At 44.1% G+C, this 15892-nt stretch overlaps 1 protein-coding gene across 1 annotated transcript in view; it reads left to right on the top strand.

Moving 5' to 3' along the window:
- The first annotated feature begins 1232 nt into the window (after positions 1-1232).
- ALOX5 (arachidonate 5-lipoxygenase) overlaps positions 1233-15892 on the top strand; it is a 31155-nt gene continuing 16495 nt past the window's right edge. Inside the window, exons 1-4 of the mRNA XM_068950241.1 lie at positions 1233-1489; positions 8035-8233; positions 9993-10074; positions 12182-12304. Coding sequence (XP_068806342.1) covers positions 1340-1489; positions 8035-8233; positions 9993-10074; positions 12182-12304 — 554 coding nt within the window. The 5' untranslated portion in view covers positions 1233-1339. The remainder of the gene's footprint in view (positions 1490-8034; positions 8234-9992; positions 10075-12181; positions 12305-15892) is intronic.

Below are 15892 nucleotides of genomic sequence, written 5' to 3' on the forward strand. Positions count from 1 at the left end.
TACATCGTCTTAATGGCAGCCTCCTAATGATAGCAGAGATCTGGCACTTGCTATACACAGGGCGAGGACTGTGAAATCGTAAGCTTTTTAGAGTGATGTGTGGAAATGTTGGGGTTGTGTGTATACAGCTCTGATGTGTAGATATGCTGGTGGTTAGTGTTACGTACAGCTGTGTGTAGGCAGCAGGGAGCCTGACAAGATTATGAAAATGCAGAGAATAAGGTATAAAGGGGATAATGCAGATAAGGGCTTATGGGTATCTAGACCTGTGGAAGAGGTGACTTGTACGTGAATTTGCAGATTTGGTATATAATGAGGGTATAACGTGATGCGAATATAGAGTGAGTAGAACTGGAGGACAGATTAGAGATAGTGGGATATATGAAGTGTGTGTGTGGAGGTGGATGGTGGTAGTATGTTTAGCTGGAGTAGTGTACACATAGAGCTAGATATAGGGGTTTGGACACAGAGGAGTGAGTGTGCCTTGCATACTGGCGTGATTAGGAGGGGAGATTACAGAGCAGGGAGCAGTTTCAGGGTGTCGATGAACAGCTGTGAGTGCAGAGGTGGTGAGGCACGCAGCTGAGTGAGGCTGAGCTGCATAGGGCTGTGCACAGCCCTGTGCCTGGCAGAAGCACAGGGTTGCTCTGGGGAGCAATGCATGGTGTGCAGAGCTCTGTGTGAGTGCTGAGCTGGACTGTGCAGCTGTGGGGAGGTATTGAGGGGAAAGTGCTGTACGCAGGCCTGTGTAGGGAGTGTTGGTGTGGAGGTGGTTACAGGGATAGGTGCATTGAGAGCGGTGTGCAGGGTGTGGGATAGAGGTGCAATGCAGGTGTGCTGGGGTAGGGATGCTGGGACAGAGGTGTAGTGCCGGGGTTGGTGCATGTGGACAGGGGTGCAGTGCAGGTGCTGGGTAGTTGTGTGGGACAGGGGTGCAATGCAGGGGGCTGGGCAGCCGTGCTGGGACAGTGGTGCAGCGCAGGGTACAAGGCAGCTGTGTGGGATGGGGGTGCAGCGCAGGGTGCCAGGGTATCTCTGGGCAAGGGGTGGTGCAATGCAGGGAGCTGTGCTGGGATGGGGGTGCAGTGCAGAGGGCTGGCATAGCTCTGCGGGGCGGGGGTGCTGTGCTGGGTGCCGGGCAGCTGTGCAGCACAGACGGCGTGCGGGGGGGGTCGGGGAGAGACGCCGAGAGGGCTGAGTCGGGCCGCGGCGGTGGGCGGGCCGGGCCGAGCGGGGCGGGGGCGGCGCTCTGCGCGGTCTGTGCCGGGGCAGGAGTCGGACGCCGCAGCAGCCGTCGGGTCGGTAGTGCCGTGCCGTGCCGTGCCGTGCCGGTGGGGCCATGCCGTCCTACACGGTCACCGTGGCCACGGGCAGCCAGTGGTTCGCGGGCACCGACGACTACGTGTACCTGAGCCTGGAGGGGGCGGCGGGCTGCAGCGAGAGGCACCTCCTGGACAAGCCCTTCTACAACGACTTCGAGCGCGGCGCGGTGAGTGCCCGCGGCCGGGATCGCGCCCCCCCGGGGGCGGCCGGGCTCCCTCGCCCGCCGTCCCCGGAGCGCGCAGCCGGCGCCCGCTGCCCCTGCGCCCCGAGGAGCCTCGCCGCGCCCGGCGGCGGGAGCCCTCGCACCGCGCACCCTGGGCAGCCGGTGCTTGGCGTCTCTGTCCTTCGGATACCGCAGGCTGCGGTCAGTCGTGGGGGAATATGGGGCTTACAAAGGGCTTCGAGATCTCCCAGTGCTTTTCCTTACGAATGCTAGGGAAATCCCTTTGCTGACAAATGGTGTGTGACCGATAGAATGTATAAATATGGTCCCAGGATAATTATAATCTAAAGTCTGAGGAAGATGCTCTAATAAATTCAGAGGTGTGCGGACTTACCAGCCTTTACTGTTGAAGCTGCTCGCTTTTGTGATGAAACATTTATTGCTCAGAGATGTTGTTTTCCAGATCTCCTAAGTGGGTATCCATACAGTCTTTCTTATCCAGTGAATGTTCCCATATTTTAAACAAAGCTTAACAGCATTAGCAAGAGAGGTTGAACAAGACCTCGGAGTATCCTGCAAACTGGTGGGTTTGGATGCCCTCCCAGGAGGGGTGAGCTCTCCCTGGTTGAGGAGAGAAGCTCCAGGGTCTCCAGCAACTGAGCAGTCTCCTCTTATCCCTAGGTTACAAAAGGGGTTTCACTATTTTTGAGAGGTGGCTGTGATGGGGATGCTCGCTGTGAACCCCCAGTTGGATTGGATCCTGTAGCAGGGAGAAAATGCCATGATGTGGGCATTAAGTATGCGGTCAGCAGCAGCTCTTGAACTGCTGCGGGGCCGGTTCCAGCAGGAGCAGATACCTGTGGGCACTGGACTCCCTAGGTAAGGAGGCAACGCATGGATATTTGCAGACATCAGTAGCGCTACAGCAACAGATACATGCACTAAAAGGACTGCTTATGTTCTCTTTGGGAGTCTGTCCTTTAGGCACATTTGAAAGTTTTTACCCAGGTGCTAGCATTTTATATAAAATACATTGTAAGTAAGTAAGCTTTCTGAGGTGGGGACTGCTGCAGATGTTTCCTAGTGCAAAGATCCTTGACTAAACTTAATGAGTACTTTCCTCCCTAGCCAGGTTATTTTCTTTCTTTTCATGTGTTTGTTTAACACTACAAACGTACATTCATTTTTTTGAGCCTGTATTTTTGGTGCAGAGTGAGAATAAATCTATGTTTTATAAAGTCTCTGACTCATCAGAAACTTGCAGTATGATGCACTAAGTTTTCGTATTGAGAGCAGCATTTTCTTGGACAGTGCTGTTCCCTGTTCAGGTAACATTATCCCCAAAACACTGTAACTCTTACTAATAAGTTACCCAAAGAAAGAAAGAAAGAAAGAAAAGAAAAATACAGATACAGAACAACCACAACAACAAAAAAACCCTAAAACCTGAAACTGAGGAAGGCCAAAAGACTTTCAGGTTGGTTTGTTTGTCAAATGCAGCAATTGAAACCAGTTCTATTTTAGTATTTCTTTCACTAGCATTGTTCTTTTTCTGCAGAACTATTCAATCAGGAACACATTTGCAAAAATTGACTTTTTTAGTGGATAGCCAGAATTCTACAGTACTGTCTTGTAAGGCTTTGTCCACTTTTTCAATTTCTTTTGTAAAGGTTGGGCCAGGCTCAATAATTCCACTATCCTGGCAATGGCTTCATTTGAATTAATGCAAATTGTGGCTATTGCTATGATAAGTGAAGGCTTGGACCAATTCTGAATGAGAAATTTGCATGCCAAATGTTGATTATGAGAAAGGGATGTGGAAAACCTGAAGGGACTTGCACAACGTAAGCTCAGTTTTCATTTTTACTAGACTTTCTACAAGTATTTGACACAAGCGATTTGGAAAGCCATAGTTGTTTTTCTTTACTCAGTGACTTTTGAGTAAGTTCCTGTTGGTGCAGAGAGATTTCAGTGAGTGTCAGTGCCGCTCAGTTCCCTGTTTTCTTCCTATTTCCCCTTCATCTGCTTTTTGCTGTAGTTGAAAGAAAGACGCTCCCCAGTATTTCCAGGGGGGAAACAGGGCTCTTTCCACTTGCAGTTTTGTGGGTATGGGGAGAGTTTGTCTGTGTCATTCCTTTTGCAGTATCAGGCTGGTCAGCAGGAGGCTCTCATCAAAGAGAAAGAGCCTCAGGTTTTGCGAGGGATTAAATTGTTTGGATAGGATGCTTTGGGGGCTTGGACAGTCCAACAATCTTCGTTACTTCTTTCACTCTGAACCCAGCTATATACGAATGAATTATCTGTCTTTTGGGAATATTAGAGGCAAAGTTAGAGAAAAGAGCTAATGAGGGAGGAAAGAAAGGCTCTAAGAAGAGAGCATTGCAGCAGTGAGGTTCTGGAAGCAATGGTGCATGTTTTTGTCATTAGTATATGGCCTCACTGGCTTGGAGGCAGAGAAAGCTGGGTGGGGAGTCAGGAGGGGACCTCACTTTTAGCAGTGCCATTAGCTTGGGGACTGTGATGGTCAGAAATAGATTAAAAACCTTCAGGCATGATTAGGCTAACTGAATGTCCTTTTTGCATTACACAGATAAAGACTTGTGCAACTAATTTAGGGCTCTCTTAATGGTAGTGAAGAAGTTATTTGCCTGAGGAATGAATTTATGGCAAAGGATTAGCTACAGATGTGACATTTCTATCAGCTCTTTGAGTCCAATTCACTCTGCTCTTTCATTTTTTAATCTTAGATGTATTTACATAGGTGTGAAGTCATAGGAACTATAGAAATATGTATGTTTAAATGAGGATTTTTTTAAAGGAAATTGTTAGCTGAACATTTAAAGAAAACAAAGGCTAGATGAGTATCTGGGGCAATGAGGAGCTGATGAGAAAATAAGATTCATTTCAGGTGTTCTGTGCCATACAAGTCGCTTGAAGCAAGGAGTTTTCATGAGGACTTGAACTAAAAAAAACCCGCCATTTCCTTTGTCTAGATAACTGTTTCTGTTCACCCTATTCTTCCTCTGTGCATGACTAGCCCTGGAACTGGAACTAGAAATGAGTGAGAAGATGGAGTAAAAAAACCTGAGGTAGCCAAATACAAAGCAAAGCTGATCCAGATGCAGTTTATCGTACGCTTCTGTAGGTTATGACATTAGTCTTTGTGTTTTAATTTCCTTTAGAGTGATGAACAGAAATGGGTAATAATTCAGGTAGATTTGTGGATTCATTTGGACTGCGCCTCTGCAAGGTGGTTATGTACAACTCTGGACTTGCAAGCGCAACAGGACCATAGTAAAATGGAAAGAGAGAACTGAAGTTGTGTTTGCAATTGCATGTAGAGATGCATAAGCAGGAAACGCTTGAGTTTGAGATATATGGTATGGCAGCCTGCGATTTTGCAAGGTGCCGTCTAGACTTGGAAAAGAAATACAAAATAGCAGAAGTACTGATTCAGTGTGAAACCTAAGCCTAGTAAGAAGTTTATTGTTATGAGCGTACAGTCACTATTTTTATGAGAGAATTAGAAGCTGCGGGATAATGAATATGAACTAGAGTAGAATGTGAAATAACTGAACGTAAGTTGCAGCGCAGCAGTCATGTCCTGAACAGTTTCAAAGCTGATTGCTGAACATCCTTGGAGGAAGACAGGCAAGGACAGTGTTTCACTGTCTGTAGAACGGACTTCAAAGCCTAATTGTTTTTTAATTTTTCTCTGACTTCTGTGAGTCAAATAGATGTGACCAACTTTATGAAAGCTGGTAGTTTTATGTAATGGATTATGAGAGAACTGAGGTCTGCCGTCCCAAACCTGGTGGGCAGATAGATATCTTCATTCCCAAATGATTATCACAGCTGGTAAATCATGCACAGCTCATAGAAAAGAGTACTTTGCATTGACTGGGAGACTCGAGCTAAAATGGGAGAGGAAGGGATGCCAAGGGATCCTCTTAATCTTGTATTTTCTTCTAATCGTGTGGGTGCAAGTTGCTATGAATCTTTCTTTTGTAACAATTGAAATAGGTGCTATCTGAAGGCGTTTAAAAATGACTTTTCTTCCTTTTTCTTCTCTGGAGTTTAATCTTTCTTCATTTTTCAGAGTTGGTCCTTATGTGAATTAGCCTTTTCCTAGCAAATAATAATACAGTAACAGTGGGCATACATCAAGTGCTTGAGGAGAAAAGAAAAGAACAAGCAGGGCATGGTGTCTTGGTCAGAAACCAAATGACAAAGTTTTGCAGGCAGGTGAATTGCTACAGACCCTGCAGCACGTAGAGGAAGAGTGCCTTGTCCTTTTGATTTCAGCAGCTGATTGGTTTCTAAGAATATCGATTGTGTTAAGAAAAACCACAAGAGAGCACAGTCTTATCTTGCAACAACATTATGCTTGGCAGGATCATAATTTTGAGCAGAACAGGCTTTGCCCACTACTCTCATGATTGCAGTACCTAATTCAGCTTTGTTATGATGCACTTGGCAGTCCCCATTTTCTCTGAGCTGTTTAAACTATTGGAAAGGGAGAATCAGTTCTTGTTCTCCTTAACTGCCTAGCTCTGCATGGTGCTTTTCTGGTGATATTTGAAATGATTACTCATTTCTTTCTATTCTGGTATTACCTAATAGTGCAAGTACGATCAGAACTGTAGTATGCTGGGTGCTGTCCCTGCACGTAATAACACACTGCGCATATCTCAGAAAGGTTAGCCCCAGTCTCGTGAAGGGGCTGAAGTACCCATCTTTGGGATAAGGGTTCACAATCCTAAATCTATTGGGCGATTTAGTGAGACACTTAAATAGGCACTAAGTGCCTTTCGTTATTCACTTGAATTCCTTGTTTAGTGAATAGGCAGAGTTCAGCACTGGGGAATTCGTAACAGCCACTGTGCTGAGCAAGGTGTGCTTAACACAGGTGAGAAGTGCCACAGGGAGCAGCGTGTTCACAACCATCCTTCTCCCAGGCCTGGCTGTGCACTTGACACAGTGAAGGCAGCGTTGTGGGAAAGTAGGATTCGCACGCTGAACCGATGCTTCACCTTGGTGGCTGAAGTCACCCTGTTGTATGCAGATGACTAGTGCTCTGTGGCTTTCAGTGGCTAGAGCACTTAGCTGCCTAGTTTTGCTGTTGCACATGCCCACAGACACATGCACCCTGGAAGAGCCAAGCAGCTCTACACCTGTCAGCCATCTGGTGGAAGAGCCCTGGGACGTGGGCTCAGGACAGGCCTACCACTTGTCAGTCACTAGGACTGGTTGGAAAAGGGCAGCTTCACTTTTCAGCCTTTCTCTTTTATGCTGTCAAGTCCAGAAGAAGGCAAGGTGAGATGGATACAGCTGCTGTGAGTAGCAGTGACCAGCTGAGAAAAATTTTGGCACTTCTATGCTCTGTTCAGAGTGGGTTGTTGGACCTTTGACTCCCTCGGTAGTCAAAGCCATCGCAATTCAAATGGAAGAAGGAGAAAAGTAGTTTGCTGCTACATCTCTTATGGCCCTGTGACTGGAACAGTCAGCAAGAAAGTGAAAGCACGGCATTTGGTGGCTTCCTTGGCCAGACCAGGTTCAAATCCACTCTTCTGGCGCCACCACAGAGCTTGGGCAAGAGGCAATGGCAGGATAGGTCTGCTCTTCACCTGGATCATTGTACAGCCAATAATGCAAAGTTTCTGGGGCCTGTCCAGGCAGGCCACTGATGATATGAGTCCTAGCCTGCAGAGCCCCTTTAACCAGACTCTTAACATGGGAAAGGACTAACCAGACTAACTACTGTGTTAGTCTGGGCTGAAGTCCCTTCGCATTGCAGGAGTCAGGTCTTTGAGCTAACTCTAAATTGAGAAAGGAGCTAAATCAGGTTTCCGCATGCTGTCTAAGGAAGTCGTGTGTGAAAACACGAGTGTCTAAAGACACTGAGGTGATCTAGCTTTAGAGCTAGATGGAGTTCTTGTGAATCTCTGTTTTCAGTTAGTTGCTTCAATTTCCTTGTGAATCTGAGCCCCACAGACAGAGAAGAAAAGGATCATTGTCCTCATTTAAAAAATGAAGAACTGAAGATGGTAGAGAGAAGACCAGCCGTAAAAAGCATGAAGCAAAGGGAATTTACATATTTTGAATATAGTCCCTAGTCTGAAATACATCTGACTAATATACACAGTCCAGTATATTGATCTCATTGCCATCCTTCTACTCCAGTTGCAGGAATAGACAAGTCCTAGCAATACCTCTTCCAGGTATTGCTAGAGCAGTGGTAAATACTTTCATGGTTTGCACGTTTTTCTCAGGCTTTCAAAAATTTCAAGGACTGCTATCATTTTTAGTTTGCATAGAAAAATGTTTTTCCATTTCTAGAGTGCATTGTGTGTTCTTATTTGCTCTATTATCCATCTTTCTGTTAGGTTGCAGCCTAATAACAGGCCTTTCTTTTCTCACCTAATGCAAGCAAGAAAGTTCCATGTGCCGATGCTATACCAGTCCACAGTGGATGTCAGATAGGCTTATGAAATGCTGGTTGTGCTTTCTGGGTGCTCAGTGGATCACTGACTGTTTCTGCTCTACAGGTTGACTCCTATGATGTGACTGTGGAAGAAGACCTTGGAGAAATTCAGCTAATAAAAATTGAGAAAAGAAAATATTGGTACCAGGATGACTGGTACCTTAAGTATATCACTGTAAAAACGCCACTTGGTGACTATCTGGAGTTCCCATGTTACCGATGGATTACAGATGAAAAAGAGATTGTCCTCCGGGATGGAAGAGGTGAGAGCTGTAAGAAATCTGATGACCTGTAGAGCATCCAGGATTTTTCCACCTCTCCCTCCCCTTTCCTGACATACCTCCCAATCTTCTCTCGCATGCACAGACCCCCTGCCAGTTCTCTTCTGAATTCCAGGGAATCGTTTCTCCCTGCTGACCAGGACTGGTTTACAAGCAGTTTATTGGGCTGGATGCTAGCTGTTGAGTTGTATATCTTGGGAAGCACATGCAAGGGAGAGTCCCTAGGCTGACTTGAATATGAAGGCTGACTCCAATGACAAGGTTCTCTCTGCTCCACTTCTCCATTACTGGAAGCTCTTTTGGTCCTTGAACTAATGTCATGTTGGTGCTTCCTAGTGAGCCCCTAAATATGTATTTTTCTCATAATTAGGTGCATGGAAATTATCTAGTTTTCTCAGGAGTAAAATAAAAATCTAAAAATAGACTGCCCAGCAGGCACTAGGACTGGTTGGAAAAGGGCAGCTTCACTTTTCAGCCTTTCTCTTTTATGCTGTCAAGTCCAGAAGAAGGCAAGGTGAGACGGATACAGCTGCTGTGAGTAGCAGTGACCAGCTGAGAAAAATTTTGGCACTTCTATGCTCTTTTCAGAGTGGGTTGTTGGACCTGAAACTTGTGTTTTGACTGTCTCTGGCTACCCACTTACCAGTGCTGTGACAGGGGATAGGGGAGTCGTTCGCCGCCAAAGTTTGCTTGTTCTGCTTCATGGTTTCTTGGTGTAGTTTGGCTGCTGTAGTGGCCTGCAGCACGAGTGTCTGAAAACAACTGATAAGAGTATATGGAGTGGTGGGAAATGCATGTTTTTCTTCCCATTAAGTTGTTGGCTGCCTGGCTGGTACATGCTCTTGGCTGAGGAGTTGTGTGTTTAAACCCTTTAATGCTATAATTATAACTTTCAGTTTCTTTTTGGTCATCAGAGGGGCTTTCCATACTTCATAATCTGATTTATAAAAACTCTGAACTTCCAAGGAAAGTAGTTTTCCATGAACTTCAGAATATGGTGAGGTAAAAGGAAAAAGCAAGTGAGACCCTGTTGATAACTTAAACACAGCCAGCTGGAGCACATTAGCCTTACGTAATTAGTTGTGTTATCCAACTCCAAACCCCAAACAGCTATTTCCATGAAACTCTTACTGACTTTATCTGCCTTACCTTTTGGATATGTAAAGTGGATCAGATACCTTGCTCTTTCTACTGATCTCTAAGGAAGTGTCTGTGTTATTTAATAGTGTTATGGATACATGGTCAGAAGAGCAAGCTGTTAGGGAAAGAAACCTCACTTTTTTTACCTCCTGTTCTCATAGTAAGAAGAAATGCTTATTCCTCCAAGCTGATAGGGGAGAGTATGGTTCAAGGAGAGGGATAGGAGTTACTTCCTAATATAAAAAAAATTCCTCTAGACATTGTAATGTAAAGTTCATTCACGTGGCACTATTCAGACCATTTATCACTAGATATGTACAGCAAGTGTCTGCTGTAGGTATTCAGGTTTTATATGCAGTTGAGACAGATATTCCTAACTTAAGTGAATTGCCCTTTGGAGATGCTAAGTTTGGAGCTTATCTTCTTCCACAGACTGTCTAGTTACCTATTGTTCTACTTTAGGTATTAAATAGGATTGTGTGACTTAGTAAAGATACAGGTCAGAAATTTGAAAGTCTGGAAACATTCCTGTTCTCCTCAAGACCTGGGCAGTGATAGGTAGAGGGACCTCATAACCCTATGTCTTTCCTCTGTTCCACAGCAAAGCTCCCCCGGGATGACAAGACCCAGATTCTGAAGCAACACAGACGCAAAGAACTTGAGAACCGGCAAAAAATGTATCGGTGAGTTTCCCGTAGCTCCACAGAAAGTCCAGGCCCTGTTCTCATCTGGTCACCATTTAGCACCAATCCATTACTATACTGGTGCTAGCTGGCAGCCGCAGAGAGGGGTCAAGCACTGAATGGTGACTCTGCCCCCAAACATCAGTTTTAAAGCAGAGCAAGAAGTAGCCACAACATGATGTATGTTGGGGCCAGCGTCTCCCTCGTGCATGTCCTGGAGTAAGTGTCACAGTCAACAGTCTGGGAACGCTGTAGTGCCATTAACCAGTCCCAGCAAATCTAGCTCAGGTGAGATACAGCAGAAGCAGAGTATATTCAACTTATCTTGTTCCTGTAAATGCTGGACTGCTGGATAAGCAGAACTGTAAATTCCCATATCGGCTATATATGGGTTTTACTTAGATGGAATTCACTGCAAGTGATGATCATCCTGGTGCAGGGGGCATTATGAGATATTTGAATCCCAAATAAGCCCATCTGGAAGCCCATTTTTAGCGTGCATTCAGAGTTACAATCTGTGTGGGGACCCTCTGGCACACAGTTGTGCTTTCAAGGAAGAGTCAAAGACAGATTTCATTTGCTATTTGTAGGCAGTACCTTAGTTTTGGAATGCAACCTGAACACGTCTATCGTTACCAGAGCTTATCAGCTGCTATAGCAAGTTAGTCTTGTTGTTTCTTGCACCCAGGTTCAGTGGGTGATCTGGCTCCTTTGGAGTGAAATGTAATGTGCTATCAAAACAAAAGGGGCATCTTCATCCTCAAAGCTGTTTCCCTGCCGCTGTTTCCCACCTTTATACTGTCATAGACCTTTTCTCCTAATCAAGAGAAGGTCACAAATGGAGAATCCTATCTTTTATCAACGGGTAACTCCAGAAGACTTCAAACATTTCCCTTTGCTAGAAACATACTCTTCCTTAAAAGTACAGGAGTTTCTTGTACTTACATCATGATAATAAGGATCAGAAGGATGGAGGGTTCATTCAGAATTGATGGACTGAGCCTTGGCATACGTTGTTGATATCGTTTGACTATGAAAGGATCTTGCTTACAAATGATGGAAATAGAGCAGAGGAAAACATAGCTCAAAGAAGATTTGATCTGTGTATGCAAAAAGGAAGGCAAAATCATTTGTAATTCCAGGGAAACAACAATTTACAATTCAAATATATAACTGATAACGCACAATGCAGTCCATGTGGCAGGCAATTTGGCAGTACCATTGAAACATTTTTCCCTATAAATTGCCTTCTTTTGTTTTGAAGTAAAAATTTTTCCACATCGGTTGCCAAAGGGAAGGGCACAGTGCAATAATATACACTGCAGAAAACAGAGAATGTGTGCCATGACCGTTAGGAGGTAATGCTCTTCTGAGAAGCTAAGGCAAGGCTATATGTATCTCTGGTAGAATTGCCTTTTGGAGAAAACTAAATACGTGCCTGAGCACTTTTAGGTGCTAGTTATTCTACAGTATTTTTTGCAAACGTGGGACAGATGGCATTTCTGCTCAGTGACTCTGCAGTGACAGCTGGGTAGAGCATTATTTTTAATGTAGAAAGGTAGCTCACTGAGCATACCTTTGAACACTAGGAACTTTTAATAGGGCACAAGTCACTTACAATTCCTGTCTATTTCTATGTCTGTCCATTGCACAATTATAATTAGCAAAATTGTATCATATCACTGCTTGCTTCAAATCTCAAGATTATCCGTTTCATGCTGTTATGGCTGTATTTCAGTACTACAAAGATGTAGTCCCCCAAAAGAGGTTAACGTGATCAAATAGCGTGTGTCAGGCAGCTGGCTGTCTCCTTCCTCCCACCTCCCATAAATTTGAAGCTAGCCAATTTCAACAAAATATGACAAGTGTTTGGAAATATCACAGATATTAAATTACTTCAAGTTTTGTGAATCTACATGGCCAAGTAGATCCCTTCACTTGTACTTCCGGATCCCATAGAATACTAGGAGGTACTCGTGTAATATAAGTCATTGTTGTTGTCCCAAATTAGCCTGCTGAGTCACAGAAGTAGTCTAAGTGAGGGAAGTACATGGCTATCTTGCTGGTAAGTTTATATGGTTAATCTAACATCTTTTTCTTTTCTCAGCTGGAAGGAGTGGCATCCTGGCTTTCCACTGAGCATAGATGCCCATTCTCACAGTGAACTGCCCCGTGACATCCAGTTTGACAACGAGAAGGGAATTGACTTTGTTCTGAACTACTCTAAAGCGTAAGTGTTTGTGGAACTTCAGGAGTTCAGAATAAACTTTTTTTTGGAGGAGGGGTAAGGATCTGATTACCTCTTCTGTTAACATCTCAAAATTGGACTTTTTTCTCCTAGCTGGATCTGCAGTTAATGAAAATAGGAAAATACTGAAGGAAAGGATATTTTTTTTTTTTTTTTGATATCTTAAGCCTTTCAGATTTGGAGCTGGCTGAGCCCCTGCATTTTCATTAGGGTCTGCTCTGGTTGTAGAAGGGAGGAGAGGCACTACTGAAAAGTGAGTGTGCAGGAAAGAGGATTATTCACACCTGCTACCTCAGGCATCTGGCTTAGTGCTCAGAGTCGCCCTCTGGAGATGCTCTTCTCCTTTGGCTGTGTAGGAAAATGAGGCTCTAAAATCAGACACCAAAAAAAGATGGTATGTGTGTCCTCATGAGACTCTGTTGAAGAAAAGTTGTACTCGGCGGCTCATCACTTAACCTCAGGTAAGTTTGTTACAACAACAAAGGGGCAACAAAGTCACCACATACTTGCTTGAACTTGTCACATCATTGAAAAAACAACAGTCTTGGTCAGGGGGTGAGCATGAAAAATCCCACAGAGCTCCTTCAAATATTATGGGGTTAGTGAGGCAAATAGACCTGCTGTGATCTGTGAGTCCCATTGTGAGCTGTCACGGACGCCCAGATCATGTAACACCGTATCAGATGGTGGGGCAGTCAGAGAGGAGGCGAGAGCGCTCCAAGATCACCTGTGATTTCTCCATCTGTGATTCTGCTAATTTACAGGTCTCTTCACATTTTCGAAAGGTGTGCCTCCCATTATTTGAATGCTCAGATGGTGCTTACATCATCAAGCACAGACTGATATGAACTAGGGAGTTTAATAGCCATACCGAGAAATTTGCAACTTCTTGTGACAGTGAATCTTTGCTTATCTGAGTCCATCTGGGAAACTGACGGTGGCTCAAGACTTACATGTTAGGCGAGCCTTCTTGATATTATATCCGTGCAATGCCTTACTGACTTTGACTACCAACAAAGAGTCAAATCTTTTAGCTAAATTGGTATCTACCTGCTTGCTTTCTAAACTGGAAAATTGGAAGCTTCAAAGAAAACATATTTTGTTTAGCTCCACTAGCTCTGCTGTAGATCTCTCCCTTCTTTCCTCTCTCCCTTACGCTAGGATCTGTTTTTCACAATAGAATGATGCTTTATAATATCAGCAAATCTTTTTTTTTTTTTTTTAAATAAGCAGAGGCAATCTCCAGCATGTATGAACAAGGTGATAGGTGTGCTTCTGCAGCACATACGGACAAGAGGACCTAGACCTTTCAGAGTTATTTGGAATAAGGCAGCTCAATAACTTTTAAGACCAGGGGTCTTTAGCTTTCTATCTTGTGCAAACTAGGACGAGAGACAAATAACGGAATAGATAGCGGAGTACAGATTTTTGTGGACTATTAATACCATAGTATAGTACTATAGTGATACCAGAGAAGTGGCTGTGGGGTCATGCAAAGATTTAAATTAATAGTATAAAGCATTACTCACTGCCATCCTGCTGCAAGCTTACTCGGTGGCACAGTCTACCCGGACTGAGCCCCAGATGCAAGGGATGAAATGTCCATTTTCCCTCATCTCCTTGTCTTATTCTAGTGCCTCTCTCATCTGTTGATCCTGGAATAGTTGCATTGCCTGAACTGTATATCTGTGTTTAGACTTTTGAGGAACTAAGTCTGCCATCATTAATGTGAGCCAGAAGTTCAGGTCCCTTCTCACCTCATGAAATATCTTATTTCCCAAGTTTACCCTTTGGACTCAATGGGATTTTTAAGAAGCTTTAAAGAGTTTGGGGCCTTGACTGTAGATCCTTGGAAAACCCTAGATTCTGATGTTCCTCTTCACTAGACAGGTATGAGGACCCAGCCCTGCAGAGTTTTTAGCATACCTTTTTAGTTAGCAGATAATGAGTTTATTAATCACCCTCAAAAATAGTTCTTTGGCAAAATAATTAAAAAAAAAAAAGGGAAGAAGAAAAATAAGCCAAGAAAATTGGGGAAGTTTAGATAGGACTGCTTAAAAGACTAACAATTTTTTATAAGGCCAGGAGGGGATCGTTCTTGATCTGCAGTCTGGACTGCAATACAATGCAGGCCAGATTATCACATCTCATCTATAATTCTTAGTTTATCTTTCCTCTGTGTGCCAACTGATAGTGTCATGCAGAAAGTGCTGGGTGGAGACCCCCAGCATACCTGTGAAGTCCTCTGGGGTTCAGGCAGGGTAGGTGGGACAACAGTGTAACCCTGATCCCTATGGGACAGAGCCAGAGATGTGGCCATCCTGAAAGAGGGAAAAGCCCATCACAGCTGCACTGCAGTCTCTAGTGAATTAATCTGTGGCAAACACAAGGAAAGGTTCCAGTCAAGGGACAAAAGCAAACACTGTGCAGCTCTTCTTTTGGTCCAGCTTGAGGAAATAGTTTAGCTCAAAAAAGCAAAGAATAACTCCTTTAAGAGAAGAAGAGAGATGTGAAAATACACAAGCCTCATGCAAGGTCATTGGGATCTTCTCTTATTACCTTAACAATGGCATGTGATATCAAACTTGCTTGTATTTCCAAAGAGCTGGTGCTCTTGGTACAACACTAGCCAGTGTGAAACACCTGCTTCCAAGTCTATAGGATGCAACCTATAGCATCTAGCAAACTGAAACCCTCATCCTGGATTCTGTGCCAGAAACACAGGCTTGCATAGTATTGCATTTGGGCAGATGAAATTTTACAAACAACTCTACAGAAAGGCTCTACAGAACCTTAAGTGACAACTGCTGAGTGAGACAGGCACAAGCAACTGCTCTCAAGCTATTGAGTTTTGCTGTTTAAATTAATGTAAACTACTCATGGTCACACTTCTACTTGAAGTTCATCTGTGATTTGGGCAGCTCAGCTCATTGAGGTAATGTCCTGTCCTAATATCTACCCGGAAAGTCCTGTCCAGTAGTTACCCTCCCTTCTTGATGCTCATGAAAGGCCCTTCTTTACTCCTTGTATGATCTTTTTGTGTCCCTGTCAGGTGTCCAAAGAGGTTGTCTGCTGTTTCAGCCTAGAAAGTTGCATGAGTTTTGCTTCCTAACATGCCTCCAGACACCTTCTCTTGCCTTGACTATGATCTGCACTAGCATAAACATCCTTTTCTAGGGATTTGTACAAAAGCCTCTGCCTGATTTATTGTCATGCTGGTTTAGAAGCCTCCTCCGTTTTCCTGCTTGCTGTTTCCCCAGCCTTTCTGTGCTCTTTGGCCACTTCTAATCCAGTTCTTCTCAGGGTACCTCAATCCAAGTTTACTGATAGTGAATCGACCCTTCTGGGCTTCTTCTTTCCTCAAATTCTTAGCAGGATTTCCTGTGACCTTGTGACCTTTCTTTGCTCCATTATCTGCTATTTTTGTATGGTGTTCATGCTTCTCTTTGCACTTTTGAAGTGTTGGTGCAAAGCCATCTTTCTTCTTCAAATCTGTTGTTTGCCTTCCAGTCAAAATAAATTCTTTCTATTTAATAGTAACAAGTTTTGCATTTATATAGTGATCTAGGA

This window comes from Struthio camelus, chromosome 7, assembly GCF_040807025.1.
Source record: "Struthio camelus isolate bStrCam1 chromosome 7, bStrCam1.hap1, whole genome shotgun sequence".
NCBI classification, from domain to species: Eukaryota; Metazoa; Chordata; class Aves; order Struthioniformes; family Struthionidae; genus Struthio; species Struthio camelus.